Source organism: Pleurodeles waltl, chromosome 7 (genome assembly GCF_031143425.1).
Source record: "Pleurodeles waltl isolate 20211129_DDA chromosome 7, aPleWal1.hap1.20221129, whole genome shotgun sequence".
Classification (NCBI taxonomy): Eukaryota; Metazoa; Chordata; class Amphibia; order Caudata; family Salamandridae; genus Pleurodeles; species Pleurodeles waltl.
In genome coordinates this window covers 1137153774-1137170857 of record NC_090446.1, presented here as the reverse complement: position 1 = coordinate 1137170857, position 17084 = coordinate 1137153774, and the positions used below count along the sequence as shown (strand labels likewise).

The window sequence follows — 17084 nt, the reverse complement described above, 5'->3', positions numbered from 1 at the left end:
TGCTGGTTCTCTTCAGTCTTGCAAAACCTTCTTCTCCAACTCTTGCATTTTCTAAGGCTTGATACCACTGACCGATTGCATCATGACCGCCGACGTGGGACATCACTTGCATCACTTCTGGAACTCTTCTTCTGCTCCTGTGCTGCACTGCTGACTTTCGTCATCCACCATTGACCTGGTCCTTCATCCACAAAAGGGTGGGTAGTGGCTCCTGCCACAGCCGGACATTCCAACTCGAACAGGACTTGGTCCTCCTCTTTTGCAGGTCCTCTTCTGTCACGATCCACTTTTGGTTTCTTCCAGTCTTGTCTGGGTCTTGTACATTATTTTCCCAAAGTTCTCCTGTAGGTTTGGGGAAAATCAGGTACCTACCTCTCCTCTCCTGGTCGCTGGGGGGCACCCTTGTACTTACCTTTTGAGTTTCCTATCTCCTCTAGCTCCCCTCCACTGATTCCACTTCCTTGGGTGGGGGGCTGTCTTTCACATTCCACTTACTTAGTATGTGGTTTGGTATTGCCTAGGGCCTTTACTATTGTTTATTGTCACTGACTTCTAATGTGTTCATAATAGTGTTTTTACCTGCCTTCCAGTGGAGTATTGCCTATACAGTATTTTAATATTTGTGTTACTATAATAAAGTCCCTTTATTTTTGTAACACTGTGTGGTTCTTTTATGTGTGTAAGTGCTGTGTGGCTGTAGTGGTATTGCATAAGCTTTGCTTGTCTCCTAGATAAGTCTTGGCTACTCATCTACAGCTACCTCTAGAGAGCCCTGGCTTCCTAGACACTGTTTACATCTCACTAATAGGGGATACCTGGACCTGGTATAAGGTGATAACTTCATAGGTGCTCCCCACACACCAGGCCAGCATCCTACATATGCCATTTCTTATTTTTCTCTACGTTGAACCCATGTGTTTCATTGCTTGTGCTAATGTACTGTTTAAATGAACAAATATGTATTGTGCCCAGTTCTGGAGCATAGGGTTCCATTCTGATAGTTCATCTGGAGTACTAAGCCCTGTTCTGGTGGTTACACCTGAAGTGTTCAGTCTATTTTTGGAAGCTTTTCCATGAGTATTATACCCTGTTGTGGAGCCACTTAAATAGTACTTTGCCCATTACAGGAGCCTAATCTAGATTGTTGTGTACACTACTGTGGCCATCTTATAAGTTGAGCCCAGCTCTGGAAGGCCCTTCTGAAGTGTTTCACACTCTTGAAGGCCATAGTCAAAGTCATGCTTAGTTCAAGAAATTCAGGCCAAGCACATAGTGGAGACAGTCTTTACATGTTCAACCAAAATTATGTGTTCGTTAAACCTCTATTCGTATGAAGCAAGGCTTAAGATGTAAAGTTGTATGTACATCTGTAAGAGTGATGGGACTTTATATTGACTCTTTCTATTTTGCAGGATATGTGCCGCATTGCTATAACCTACTGCACCCTTATCAAGAAGCGGGCAGAAGAGTTAGGAGTCCAAGGAGATGAGGGAGATGCTGCTGACAAGGTGCAATCTCCTATCCAATCCCTGTGCTCATTCCTAGAGTGTCTATGCAAATTCTCAGTGCTTAACAAGTCCTGTCCTAGATTCTGTTTAAAATAATGTCAGTTTTCATGACTGATAATGTATGTGTTTGTGTTTGTGCATTGATGCGGTGATAACTGGTGGTGTGCGAGGCACCAGGGAATGTGACTAATGCAGTCCTTGGAATAAATGTTGCCAGATTTACATATGGGGGAACAAGGAGTATTTCAGATAGGCCAGTGACTCTAATGGTGTCATGTGACTGACCTTCACCCTGCAACTTGTCCTAGTGGCTTTCCAGAAACACTGGCTTTTGTAGAATTCTTCTTCGTATCCTTTTGGCTAATAAGACCACTAAATAATGCAGCCTGTTTTATGGTTGGCTTGAAAGGGCAGCTGTCATCAGGCAATTATGTGAGTAAGGCGAGAGAGAGGCTTTGGCTCTGCCCACTTGTTGGGAGGCAACAGTACTTGTTTTGATTGGGCAGATGATGTGTGCTTCCACAAAAAAAGTGCTTGCTCTCTAACAGCTGTGATCATTTTGTTTATTTATCCAGCTCGCTCAGCTGGAAATTTCAGGGGCACACACATGACTTAGTAATGTTGTAAACGTGTCTTAGATAACTACATCATTTATGGTGTTCATCTTTCTGTGGCAGCAGAACTGATGAGTGGATGGCAGTCATTAACCTACATGGATTTTCAGGTTTGGCTTGACAGAGCACCTGTCACTTGACCTTTTAAACTACATTATTATTTTACAGTTGCTTCGCATTACCAAACAACATTCTTTCAAGGCCAGACCTATTACCATTACCAATGATTGTTAAATGTTATCATCTGACATGCCTGTTCTCATCTCTGTCTTCTCTTTTGCAGCTGTGTGTGGTAGTGAACAATATTGAGCAACTGCGCTTGGTGGTGCTGGCATTGCCTAAACAGTTGGACTGGAAGGGGCTAGAGCAGTGTGTCTCTGAGGTCATTAGACCAGAGCAGTTCCAGAACACACTGCACCACCAGCTGGAGGGTGCCATCGCCTGCCTGGACCATGAGATCCGTGATGTAGTGCAGGCTCTGGCACAGAAGGTAAGTACAAGGTTATGTGGTTGAATATGTCTGTACATACAGCTCTCAGTAAACAACTGCTTAGTCAGCAGCTTTTATAATAAATCTAAGTTCAGTCTGCAGATTCTGGTGATAAGCGCCCATCCCTCCCAGGATGATGTAATGTTGTGTTGTGTACTGGAGGAGATATATTGGCAGGAGCTGCAATAAATCATAGTGTTGGCAACTTTGATTCTGAATGCGTCTTCCTTCTGCACAGTATACACTTTCAGTTGTAAATAAAATATCTGATGGAGAACTATAGCCACAGACTTCTTACCTTAGAATTATCCCCAGTTGTCAGACTGGATCCATCATTTTTTGTGTGAGCATAACCCCTGCATGCCAGTAGGTGGTATGATTTGGCTCCATGTGGCCTTATCCGCACTGGTAGTGAGATGCACGGTGCCTATGAAGGTGCCATCCCGTTTGCTGACGTTAGTTCTTTACTTTCTGCACTAGTAAGTACGGATCCAGAGAAGAGCTACCCCCCAGTCACTTTGTGACGGACATTTTTTCATACTCTTGTCAATGATGTTTGAGACATTGTCTCCTGGTGTGGAAGGGATGTCCACAAGGAAGGCTGGTTGAAGCCCTGTGGCCCCTGTGCCCTTGCAAGTGTCGGTGATAGACCCACACTTTGCCTCTGGTATCTTGAGCGTGACCACAACTCCAAGACCTAGATCGATTGCCATGCCATGCACCTCAAGGCCTTGAGTGAGCTCTTCTTCAAGCTCCTTGCCGTGTGTTGTTGCAACAGTCTCAATCCTGGTCGAAAAGAAGGTCCTGGGATCAATTGTGGAGCCACTCCAAATGATCATCGTCATGCTTAAAGCTGTCCTGTCTTTCGGAAAGTCCAACAAGCTCAAAAAGTCGAAGAGCCCCATGTGTCGAAGTCATCCAACAAGAACAGGGAGCTTTGTATTTCGAAGCATGGCTCCATGGTTGAGCCTGCCACTGGGCTGTCTCTGTACCTCTTTGAGTTTCTAGGAGCCAGAGTAACCTTGCGGCCAACTCAAAGGATTTTTATGAGGCCATGCACCTCATATTTGGGCAGCCCATCTACACTAGAGTGCCCTCAGCCTGCAGGCTCGAGAGAGGCCCCAACTGGTCTTCCACTGGGGGGTTTTCCCTCTACTCCAGTCAGGTCCTTAGGATCCCTGGATGGATCCGGACCAGTGCCAGTTGAGCCACCTTGACCATCCCTGGCACCAGCCCCACTGACAATGTCCCTTCGAGGGTCCCACCCTTATACTCATCCCTGGTTCTGACACGAAGCCGGATAGGCGTCCTCCAATGGCAACTCATCTAGGCCAGAATGTATGCCCCATTCCTATGGGCTAGGACTTTGGGATAACTAGGAGGGGCCACTGGACCCTGATGAACATACCAGCCCCTAGGTGTCACAGGGGACACCTGCTGTGAGGATTTGGCAGATGCCTGTGGACTGGACACCCCCCAGATACTGGCTTGGTCTCACCTCCTACCATGAATCATTTTCTATGGTGGTGAGGAGGGCAGCCAAGGTCCTGGACCTTCAGTTGCCCTTCGTGGCTGTTAAGATGGAGATGCTTCAGCCGGGATTCACCCTTTCTGAGCTACTTCTCCTGTTTAATGAAGCCCTCATGGACATCCTACTCGGATCCTGGTCCAAGCCCTGCAGAGGTGCTCCTGTAAATAGGATAATTGCTCACCAGCATCATCCCACCCCAGGGGACTCCAACTTTCTCACCCAATACCCCACCCCGGACTGCTTGGTGGTCAAAGCCACCACTTCTAGAGTATAACCTGGTGCATACCCTACCACTCCACCAAACAGGGAATCCAAGAGTCTGGATAGCTTTGGAAAGAAGACATTTTCCACCTTCTGCCTGGCACTGTGGTCGGTGAGCACTTGGTGCCTTTTGGGACCTTAGTTCCATTTGCTGTGGGACTCGGTTGCGCAGATGCTGCCTATGGTCTCAGAGGAGGCCCAAGGCATACTCTCCCAAGCTATTGCTGATGGGAGAGATGCAGCCAAGTTCACCATATGGTATGGACTGGATATAAACAACTCACTAGGCAGAGCAGTTTTATCGTCCGTGCCCCTCAGGCACCACGCCTGGTTTAAAACCACTGGGTTTTTGGAGGATGTCCAGGCTTTGCTCATGGATATGTCCTTTGATGGCCCCTGGCTCTTCTGAGACAAGGCAGACTCAGCACTAGAGCGTTTAAGGACAGCAGAGCTACAGCCAGGTCTTTAGGCCTTTCTGTGGCCCTTCACCAACCCCAGTCTGCCTTTTGCTCCTTTTGTGGCAACAGAAGGGGCTTCCAGCTGCCAGCCTTCCCCTACCTCAGTGACTAGCTGCTAAAGGCAGGCTTGCTGTAGGTGACTGTCTCCCACCACCAGACTATGGTGGACCGCCTGCACTTGCTGGGGTTCACTCTCAATGTGCCGAAGACACACCTGACCCCTTCTCAGATGGTCCATTTCATCAGAGCTGTTCTGACACATTGCAGTTTTGGGCCTGTGCTTCTGAGTGGCAGGTACAGGATATTAAGGCCATGATACCAATGTTTCAGCCTGTATCTTGGATTTCGGTGAGACTGACTTTGAAGCTGCTAGGCCTTATGCTCTCCTGCATTCTGCTTGTGATGCATGACCATTGCATATGTGGGCTCTGCAGTGGAGCCTGAATTTCCAGTAGGCACAGCTTCAGGAGAATCTCTCAGACATGGTCCAAATCGCAGAAGGAACTGCAAAACTCCTGCAGTGGTGGCTGATGGATCGCAATGGAGCCAGTGGCAGACTCCTTTCCCTTGTCCAACTAGGTGAGACTGTAGTGACAAATGTGTCACTCCTAGTCAGGGGTGGCCATCTGGGAGAGGTGGAGATCAGAGGACTCAAGAAGATCAGGAGCAACTGGGCCCAACCCATTCCGGATTGGGCACAAAGCATCTGGTATCACGAGCTGTTGAGCTTTAGCATCAGTCCTCCGATAAGTCTGCCTCTTTAAGAGGTTCTTCTGTCACAGCAACAGGGTAGGGTGCTGTACTCAAACCTGAAAACGCTTTGCCTTCCTGAATGAAGAATGAGCTGCAACAGTTGACAGCATTCGACCTTCTGGTTCAAATCAGCAATTTTATTTTGCCAGCCAGGCATCCCTCCATCAAGATGGTATACACCTGCTGTTGGAACGAGTTTTGACATGGTGTACAGATAAGCGTGATAATCCTCTGTCTGTACCCCGTTCCCAGGTTATACTGTTCATTCTTTCCTTTGCCCAGCAGGGCTCTGCTTTGGGCACATTAAAAGATTATCTTTCTGCCATTTTGCATTTCTGCGGTTGCCAAACCAGCCACCTTTTTTCAAATCCTCTATTGTACATATGACCCTGAAAGATCTCCAGCACATGTTTCCACCAGCGCCTTTTATTATGCCACAGTGGGACCCCAGTCTGGGTCTTACATTCCTGATGTGCTCGCCTTTTGAGCCACTCCACAACTGCTCCCTCAGACTTCTAACCCTCAAAATCACCTTTCTAGTGTTGTTAATATCTGCCCGTAGTTACAGGCACTGCCTGCAAATCCCCCACACCTTACCTTCTACCCAGACCAGCTGGTTCTTCTAACTTGAGTATCCTTCTTACCATTCTTACTCCATTTTCCATGTAGGCCAGTCCTTCACTGTGCCTACATTTTATGCTTCTCATCCTTCCAAAGAAGTGACTCCACTGGGCGGACCGAAAAGGAGTGTTGTTGTTCTATCTTGATAGTACTTATGAGTTCCAGATGGAAAATCAACTCTTTGTGGGGTGTGTCTGGACCAAGAAAGGAAAGGCGGTGCAGAAGTGGACCATCTCCGAATGGGTAGTGCTCTGCATCAAAATCTGCTACACATTGGCCAAAAAGGAACCCCCTGAGAGTTTGCATGCTCACTCTACCAGAGCCAAGGCTGCTACCACTGCATTAGCCCACGGTGTTCCTGGATATCTGTCAGGCAGCAATGTAGGCTTCCTTGCACTTGTTTACAAAGCACAACTGCTTGGACAGTCAGGCCTGGTGTGATGGTCATTTTGCCCGTTCGGTCCTACAGGACTTTTTAGTCTAATCCGTAATGCAGTCCCACCAACAGGAAGATGCTGCTTGAGTATCTATTCTGAGGTAAAGAATCTGCGGCTAGAAGTCTGTATCAGATGAACAAGTTACTTATCTTTGATATTGCCTTATCTCATAGAGACTATAGCCACAGATTCCTTACAGACTCTCTCATCCTCCTGCTCTGCAAACAAATTACAGTGAAAAGGATTAACCTTTTTAAGGACATATCTTCACACATGAGTGATCAGTGTTTCCCGTGGCTCTGAGCTTCTGGCATGGTAAGGCATGAAAAGAAACTGACATCAACAATGGACACGTCATTTCTGGTGCGGATGACACCCACAACACCACACAGACCCGAACAATGCCAACTAACGGCATGCAGAGGTACTGCTCGTCAAAAGTTTCCAGATTCAGTTAGACGTCTGGGGATTATTCTAAGGTAAGAAATCCATGTCTAGCAGATATGGCGTTCCCAAAGGTAAGTAACTTGTTCATCAGTGCTTTGGAAATGGAAGACTTTTGTTTGCAACACTTGATCTGCCTGGTGTATGAAATAGAAAGGAGGTTGCAAATGAGTCACTGTATCCACTGGAATGGGGCATGTTTAATACAGAGCAATGCACCACGTGTTGCTGCACAGTGAAAGGCACTTTGCAAAGCTGGACTGGTCATCTTTTTTTTGCTTGTTGCTATATTTGGGTGTTGAAATTGTCCTAATGCAGTGCAACTACTGCCCTGACAGTGTTACTGAGTTTAAAAATGATGACATAATGAAGTAATACTATTGCAAAATGTTCGAGTTATGCCACATAATTTGCCTTCGCTTGCTGCATAATTTATTAAACCCTGCCGCATTATTTAGCCCTCTCCTGTTGCATAATGTATCTACATCAGCCCAGAAGTACGCTACAACTACCAAGAGTGTCCTCAAGAAAGCACCAGCGCCTTGAGACCCTCGAGGATGAGTAGTTGCACCTTATAAAAAGTGATTGTTTGATTTACCAGAGCTTGCCTTGTACGATCAGACAGTCCAGGGAGTTAGAACATGGTAGAAACGGGTTGGGGGGTTCCCCTCTGTGGTCGGACTGAGCCACTCTAGATAGGTTGAGGTGAGTGTGAGGATTAAAGACTGCTTTTCTGCTGTTTGCGACAGCAGGGTACGAACAACAGTGAACTGATAGCACATCTGACTGGTGGGGAAACCTAATCTGCACGTGAGCTTCATTTGTACTTCTAGCAAAGCTTGCTATGGGGCAATCCTGGGTAGAATCTCCCTGGTGGAAGAAAGCATGGAGAGAAGGGATGGGGTGTAGAACCCAGAAGGAAGTCATGATCAAAAGCATCGCCCTGTATACTTGATTTGATTTGTGCAGTATTGAATACTGCTGTGTATTTTCATTTTTGAAAAAGACAAGTACTGGGTTTGACATTAAACCTTGTCTGTTGGTGACAGCTGTGCTCTGATTTCATGCCACCCACATTGTCTCACTGAGAAGCCTCTGACTCCTTAAGGGTTGTACTTGGCCCAGTTTACAGAATTGTAGAATACCAGTGGCAAACAACCTCAGCTGCCACACTTGGGACCTAGTAGTCTGTCTCTGCCCTTTGGTTACCCAAAAGGGGTCTAACATTAACTAATTTGTAAAACACTTGACCAAGGGACTTTTTAACGTACAGAAGAGAGAGACATTAGGCACACCACAGTCTGCACCAACCGTCGTCCTCTAAGACCCCAGTATCTTTGTTGAACAAGATTCCTCAGTGCCAAAGAAGAAGAGGCCAGCCCCTGAAGAATCCCTGCAGCTGCATTGTCAGGAGTTAATCTCTTCTAGTGCCTTCAGTCATGAGGAGCAAGAGAATGTCAAGCTGACACCAAAGACCAGCAACCCTTGAAAAAAGGCCATGCCCAAAGCCGTAGTTATGTCTCGTAGCTGACACTCATTCAAGGCCTCGCAAGAAGCCTCATGAGGTCTCATGCCAAAGTACAGCACTGTCCTTGTGGGACTCAGGATTTAAACTCTGCACACAAAAGGCTATTTGGTTCAAGGCCTTTACTGCTTTTGGGCTTGGCTGGCACCAAGAAAAGGCTTTGGAATGGAAGGAGAATTTGTCTAATGTTGATCCTCACTGGCTATTGTACACTACATGGCCCTAAATGACCCAAGGGTGCCAAATACCTTCGCCAGCACCAGAAGCCAACGCTGAAGGAACCACAGATGCTAGCAATGAAGCACTTGTTGGTGTCAAAAGCACTCTGTACAGTCAGATCTGAGAATTGGAGTTGCTCACCTATACAGGCTCCAAAAAGGAGTTCAGCACTAGGTAGAAGCACTCATCTCATCCATCCTGTTACCAGGACTATTTCAGCAAAACTACCACCACCAAAGCCAAAAGGTAGCCTCATGAAAGGAAGTCCCCTCTAGAACTGGTACAGAACAGATTAGCACTAACCCTCTCCCCTATGTTTCACCTCGATCACTGCTTCCTCCACCTTCACATCATCCCCCTCCAGTTCACACACACTATCCCCTCTGCCTCTGCTAGATTTACGCCTGGGGGGGCCACACACCTTTTCTAGTCCTGTCAGTTCTTTTAATCTTACTGATCCTTATGGCCATCCTTTAGATTCAGGGGCCTCCGGGGTGAATACAGGGACACAGTCCTGTCAAAGATACCATCACCTACCATGAGGTCATTCATAGGGCTGCAGACAGGTCAACATGCATGCCCTCCACGAGGAAGAACATTTGTTGTAGAGATACAATGCAAGTTTAAGCAGACGGCGCAGCTCCTAACAGTGCTCAAGTACATGCTTCAGCCTGCCCGCCCATGAGACCATTAAGGACCCTGCCCTGAGACTTTTAAGGAACCCATAAAGGCAAGGGCTATAACACCAAGGATGGAGAAGTACATTTCCTCAAACAGTGCCCGAGTGCACATCAAGGGCAGTGTCCCTACCCCCTCACTTTTAATGCGGTTCATACCGCCGGCAAAAGGTCATCCACTTAGGCTACAGGCAATGCCCAGCTTCCTGACAAGGAGAGCAAAAAGGCAGATGAAGTGGGCAAGAGGTTGGCTATAAGGAAAGTTCTCTTCTAGAGGATCCTCATCAATAGTCGTAAGCACTGAATATTCCCGCCCACATGCAGGGACCCTGGAGCATAGATAAACACACATGTATGTTAATGTTAGTACATATATATCATATACATGTGTGAAAACAATAATGCAGTCTATGTTGACAAACAGGCTAAAAAGTTCTTATTTTTGTGAAGTTTTTCTTTAATTAAACTCCTCAATTAGAGGTAAACCTTTTCTGCAATCAAAGGAGAGAGCATAGAAAGTATACACTATTCCATGTAAAGAGAAAAACTGCAGTGAAAATACAGGGGCATTATTAGCCAGTAGACTGCATCCAAATTAACAGAACAGAACCAAAAACTGGCACTGTGCCTTTAAGGCCCTGAGCACCTCCAGTATCCCACCATGCCTCAGAGGGGAGAGCGAGGTGACAGTTGAGTTACAGTTAGGTCAGTTCTTTTTTCCGGTTCCTTCTGTAAGGATCCTGGAGCACTGAGCTCTCTTTTTTCTTTTTTTTTTTTTTTTTTACCAGAAAAAAGCTGCAAAACAAAAAATTTCTACATTTTACTCAACGTCTCTTGTCTTTTTCTGAGTAAAATAAAAATTTTCTCTGAAAAAAATGCCTTCCCTTTTTGTGAAATGTCCTGCTTGTGGTAAAAAGAAGGCTCAGACTGATCCACACTCAGTCTGCATAGTGTGCTTACCTCAAAGCCACTGTCCTGAGACCTGCAAGCATTGAATCCGTCAAAAAGAACTTTGAAAGACAGAGAAAGAATTTGTCTCCATGGACTACAAGAGAGAGAGAAAACGTTATCCACCTCTCTCCAGAAAAAGGACTCCCAGGAAAAGGCTTCTTCGGATAAAAGACGAGCAAGATCTATCTCAGCAGGTAGGATTATACCTGTTTGTTCCCCGTCGGCGTTATCACTCACATTGTCGCAGCATCAGCGTCGTCATTTGACGTCAAGGAACACCCCTCCGCCAACGGGATAAGTCTCCGTCGGAAGTCACCCATCACTTGAAGTCGAGCCAGTACCGACATGCCGATACTCTGTTAAGGGACCAGACCCATTGAGGTCGAAGAAATCAACGTTGAGAACAACCGCACGTAGATCAAGGTCTCCATCAAAGGCAACAAGATGCCGTTCGACATTGAGGCACACTCCCCCAATGGCTCATCACTCAGCGTCAAGGCGTTCAATGTCAAGGCATTCGTCGTCAAGACATTCGCCTCCAGTAAACATTCGACGTCAAGGCATGGACTGTCTCCGTCAATGGCACTACTTCGTTGTTCGGCATCGAGACACTCTTCACCTGTACAGTCAGCTTCAAAGCGAGCTTCTCAGCACCGTTCACACTCGCCACAATGGAGACAATCTTCTCCTACTGCGCCATCAGTGCCAAAGACTCAGGACCCTATCATGGCCATTCCAAGTAGGTCATCTATTGGGTCCTCGAGAGCCTTGTCACACTCTAGATAGGTCTCTCCGATAAATTTATCGCCAAGGTGGTTGGAAAGCCTAAACAAGAGCCCGGCTCATCAATCTCCAGATTCTCAGTGTTCCCAGTTTTACCCCCCCCTCTGCATCTTTTCTAAGGACACCATCTCCAACTCCTTCAGCCAAGCGAGTGACAGTACCATCTGCTGAACAACCAACTCCACGACGACAGCCTACTACTCCTCGGTTGCGTACAAGAAGCAGGTCTCCACAGACATCCAGACCAAGGTCAAGAACCACGGTCCCTCGATCCCATCACTGCAGGTGCAGATCCTCTTCCTGGTCCACTGCTTCTACCTCATCTATTAAAGACTATTCCCCACACTAACAGACTCTCCTCTGGCAAGAGTCTTTCCAGTGGACGGCCTTTCCAGTGGATGACATAAATACCTTTAATGAGGTGTTGGCTAGAGGAGCTCATAAACTGAACATAGACCTACCTGAACCTACTACATCATCGTCTATAATATTTGAGGTGCTATGCCAATGCTCCTCTTCTAGACCGCTTCTACCGCTAGTTCCTAGGCTTTTGCAACCAGCCATTGGCACTTTCCTGACACCAGCAAACTTGCGAGCTGCGCCTGCAAGAATTCTAAAAAAATACAAGGCCTCAGACCAGGACCCTTTATTTCTTAGAACCGATCCTCCACCAGATTCTGTCATCCTAGCAGCAGTCATGAAAACCCATTCAGTGGCATCATCTTCAGCAGTCCCTCCAGACAAGGAAAGCAAGCATCTGGACTCATTGGGAAGGAAGGTGTGTGGTACCTCTGCTTCCTTTATGAAGGTCTCTAGTGCAACAGCACTTTTAGGAAGGTACATCCGACCCCTGTGGGACTCTCTCAACAGCTTTGTCTATAAACTGCCTAGGTAAGACAGACAGGATTTTCAAGAGATCCTGCAAGAAGGAGGCCTAGTAGCCAATCAGGTAATCACCGCGGTGGCGGATGGTTCAGATCTGGCTGCTCACAGATATGCGCATGGTATATGTGCAAGACGCTGATCTTGGCTTCGCCTTACGGGTCTCAAACCAGAGGCACAACATCGTATTTTGAACCTCCCATTCAATGGAAATTCGTTATTTGGGGCTCACACAGATGAGGAAATGACCAAGATGAAATCAGAACTAGATACACTTAAGCCCGTGGGACTAGAAAGGCACAAGGAATACCGTAGAAGGTATAGGACCTATGATAGACGTCCCTACTAGCATAGGGTTCAAAACCCTCAATGGACTCAAAGACAACAGCAAAGACAAGGACGACCTTTCTACCAGTCCTGAAAAACAACAAGGAAACGCGGCTCCAGCAGGCAAAATTAGTCTGCAACGAAAACATCAGGGAAACAATGAGGACTCGCTTCCCCTAATACTGTTACCCACTCCAGTGGTGGGAAGTATTACGGATTACATAAACGAGTGTTGACAAATGGGTGCTAAATATTGTCAAAAATGGGTATTCTCTACGTTTCAAGTGACCTCCTCCACCGGTGCAACCAACAAAAACAGTTTGTCATCACCAGCCTCTCCTGCAGGAAGAGGTTCTTATTTTGCTACAAAAAAGAGCTATAAAGAAAGTTCCAGCTTCCCCGAAGGGAAAGGGGGTGTACTCCCGCTATTTACTGGTACAGAAGAAAGTCCAGACAAAGCTTTCACACCTATTTTGGATCTGAGACATCTCAACAAGTACATTTGAAAAGAAAAATTCAGGATGCTAGCCCTTCACCAAATCTTTACCCAACTATGTCAAGGGGACTGGATGTGTTCCAGAGATCTTAAAGGATGCATATTTTCACATCCCAGTGGTAGTGAAACACCACAACTTGCTTCGCTTCATAGTTGTATCCCAATACTTCCAATACAGGATACTACCCCTTGGGCTAAAATCAGCCCCTCGAACATTTTTCAAATGTGTAGCAACAATAGCAGCACACTTAAGAAAGAAAAAGATCTTTATTTACCCATACCTCGACAATTGGTTATTGAAAGGCAGCATTTCAGTCCTAAACTCGCAGCACCTAAAAATCACTCTGGATACCTTCAAATCCAGCCGCAGCCCATCCTTTAGGTCAGCCAGTGAGGGAAAGCAGCAGTCCCAACCCTCATGGGACCTCCGAGTCTTAAGGTAAGTGTGTGTGTTTTTTAAATGAATGCGTGGTGCGTGCGTCTATGTTTGAATGTTGATGAGTGTTGTGAATGGATGTGTGTGCATGCGTATGTGAATGAATGAGTGAGAGTGTGCTGCCCGCCACTCTCCCTCCTAAAATTACCAGCCGCCACTGTTCAAATCCCTAGGTCTTCCAGTAAATCTACAGAAGTCCATACGGACTCCAACCCAGAGGGTCTACTACTTGGGAGCAACACTGGACCCACACCTCGAAAAAGTGTATTCTTTGGAGGAGAGACTATTATCAATAGCACTGAAATGTCACAGCATACTCCACGTGCTACGGCCAGACAAATAGTCGCTCCTAGGTTCCATGGTCTCCTGCATTTTCATTGTTCCGAATGCCAGGTTACATATGAGACCTCTTCAAGAGAACTTGGATGATCAGTGGAGCCAGTTTGTAGACAAATGGGGAGACAAAAAACACTCTTTCACCGGTGGCAAAGAACGCACTACAATTGTGGACTCACCAACATCATCTGTTGGAAGGGGTTTCCTTTTCAACAGAACATTCCTACCCAGACAGTGGTAACGGATGCATTGCTTCAGGGCTTGGGGGCTTACATGGGATCTCTACAAGCCCAAGGACTGTGGTCAGACAAAGAGCAGCAATATCACATCAATCTGCTGGAACTCAGAGCGATATATTGGCCTTTTCTGGTGCTACGAAGGTGCAGACAGTACAACAGCAAACTTATTCAACGTGGATAACCTGTGTATTAAAACATGCTATGGTCTGGCTAGAAAGAGCCCTCAGAGAGTTTTCATGCTCATTCCACCAGAGTCAAAGCTGCAACTACGGAATTGTCAAGAGGTGCTCCATTGTTAAACATTATCCAGACTGCAACGTGGGCGTCCATTCATAAGTTCAGCAGGCATCACTAGCTGAACAACCACAGGGAGGCTAATTTCACCTGCACTATCCTGTAGGTGAAAGATCATTATCCAGACCCTCCACCTTTTAATAGCCAATGCTTTGGTATCTATTCAAAAGGCTAAGAATCTGCAGCTAGAAGTAACCATCAGAAGAGCAAATCATTTACCTTTGGTAATGCTATTTCTGGTGTAAACACAGATTCCTCACTGCTGTTCTGTCAAGCAGGCTTTTAGAGTTCTAAAAAGATCCCAAACAAAATGTTGCACACTGTCTTACTGCAATCTGTCATGGCTGATCCATGTCTGAGGGTGTTGAAGAGTTCCAAGAAACACTGATATCTACACATAGGGTTGTGCCTTTATATGACTATGTCACCACTTCCTGGGATATCATACTATGTCATGGAATTCCAAGATCATTCCAAGAAGATTCCATGTTCTAAATGGTGATGTTTGTATTAGACTGTGTTTCCAAGATTTTCTCTTTTATTCACAGTCTGTATTTTGTGTTGTCTTGCAGGTGCCCTGTATCCTCTTTAGAATTTGTGTAAAGTGAGGGGATGTGGTAATTTATGATACATTTTTGGCCTGATCTGCACGCAGAATAAGTATTTTTTCTTCTCTTTGGGTATCAATGGTGAGGCCCACTCAGCATTTTGGTCCTCTTACGCTGTGATGAATTTTTTGAGTGAGAGGATGAGTCATAAGGAGATGGGCCTTCCCATCCCTTGCCTTTCTCTGTGTAGGCCCACAATTGTCCATCTCATCATTGCCCATCTTACCTGCTCTCCTGCTGCAGTCATTATAGAATTGGCAAATGTGACTGATCTAGTGATATCATGTTTGCCAGGATATTAGGATGGATTGATGAGCAGCTACAGTCTTATGCCCTCATTATGAACACAGCGGTGTTAACCACCGTGATCATGCTGGCGGTCATTTAACTGACCGCCAGCCCCCCTGGAACTCTGCTGGCCGCATAAAGAACATTCTGCTGGGCCAGGACATTGCCGGCGGCTCCACATGGAGCTGCCGTCAATGCCTCTGTGCGGCGGGTGCAGCTGCACTCGTCGCGCAGATCACTGCCTGTAAATCGGGCAGTGACCTGCGCGATGGGGCACTGCACAGCGGCCCCTGCACTGCCCATGCCAAGTGCATGGGCAGTGCAGGGGCCCACAAGGGGGCCCCAGAGCACCCCTTCTGCTAGCCTTTCGCTGACAGGGGAACCCGCCAGGGTAAGGCTGGTGGCAGAAGGGATCATTATCCGAGGGGCAGCAGAGCTGGCCTGGCGGATAATGATTCCCTCCACCGTCAGGCTGCCTGTCGGAGGCAGCCTGGTGGTGGATTATATGGCGGTTCAGTCCGCCATGCTGGTTGCGGTCTTTTCACCCGCCTCCGGCATGGTGGTCTGAACCTCCGGGGATCATAATTGACCCCCTTGATATGGATAACATTTTTATATGATGAACAGCGAACTAGCACTGTTGTTCACTAGCACATATAATGGCAGGGAAGGAGGGATGGCTAATGAGGTACCCGCCCCTGTTAAGGATGTGTTTAAATGGGGAAAAGGGTGCCGATTTGAGCTAATAAATAGGAAATACGGTTATTTGTCTTTTCTCTTTGAAAAAGCCTATTTATATGTTGCTGTCTGTTTGTCTGGTAGTTGGATGACGGTATCGCTAAGCACATCCAGAGTCTGTCCACCTGCAGCGACTCAAGGGACCCTGAAGATGTAAGTGTATCACCATGTACTCTCTTAGTTTGCCTGTTCTAAAGATGTTGGACTGATACTTTGTGACAAAGAAAGAGTCATGTTGAGAAGCTTCATGCAAATGCAGAATGAGCACAATATTCTCAGCTAAAAGGGAGATTAACCAATATTTAAATGCCATAGCATTTTTATTTTCTGATTTGTAGTAAATGGATCTGTGAGGAATTCCAGTATGAATTTATTGGTGAATGTTTTCCACATGCCTGTGAGCTATGGTCATTACTGTAGTTTATTCTGGTGACAAAATTGTTCTGAATGGATCACTGTGATCATAATGAAAATGTATACTTGGGTGCAATTGGTTTTAGTTAACGATCAAAGATTTAAATGACAGTATTTAAATAATGTAGTTCAACAAATTGTACATTACTACCATGTGCCTGCTTCCCGTAGAGCTGTGTGTTAGCCTCCTCTCTTGAAAGCTGAATATCCAGTTAATAGTGTCTGCTGTCTTCAGAGCTGACAGTCAGCACAAGAGGCGCTGCCAGCTGTCTTTAATTAATCATCAAAGCCTGTGTGTGAGCAAAATGCCATCCTTATCTACTGCTGTCAGCATAGTAGTGCCAGCTACTTGTTTCCTTTCCTACTGGCTGCTAGCATTGCAGTGCCACCCATCTTCTTTCCTCAAAGCTGACTGTAAATCCACTAAGGACACCATGTCCAGACATCCTCCAGTGCTACCCAGTGCCAGGCCATGCACTCCCTCACAGCCACTAGAACCAAAACCGTGAAAGAGCAACCCCTACTTCTGTCTACTGCCATGCAACCTTAAGCTCACAATTAGCTCCAAGCATGCTCCTTTTTCCCTGTCCCCTCCACTGGGGCCCATTACCATGCATGTCTGTCTACAGAAGAAAACCCACTAGCATGAGGGTTACATCAAGCATAACCACAGATCACCTAGGCACATAGCCTTGCATCCTCTTCTTCCTCAAATTACACATAGGATGTAGCTATATAGTCTACCTCACTTTGT

At 46.4% G+C, this 17084-nt stretch overlaps 1 protein-coding gene across 5 annotated transcripts in view; it reads left to right on the top strand.

Annotated features, from left to right (window-relative positions):
* UNC13D (unc-13 homolog D) overlaps positions 1-17084 on the top strand; it is an 876342-nt gene that overhangs the window by 590300 nt on the left and 268958 nt on the right. For all 5 annotated transcript variants that reach the window (XM_069200183.1, XM_069200186.1, XM_069200185.1 and 2 more), the window contains exons 23-25: positions 1413-1508; positions 2406-2612; positions 16001-16069. In XM_069200183.1, the coding sequence (XP_069056284.1) occupies positions 1413-1508; positions 2406-2612; positions 16001-16069 (372 nt within the window). The remainder of the gene's footprint in view (positions 1-1412; positions 1509-2405; positions 2613-16000; positions 16070-17084) is intronic.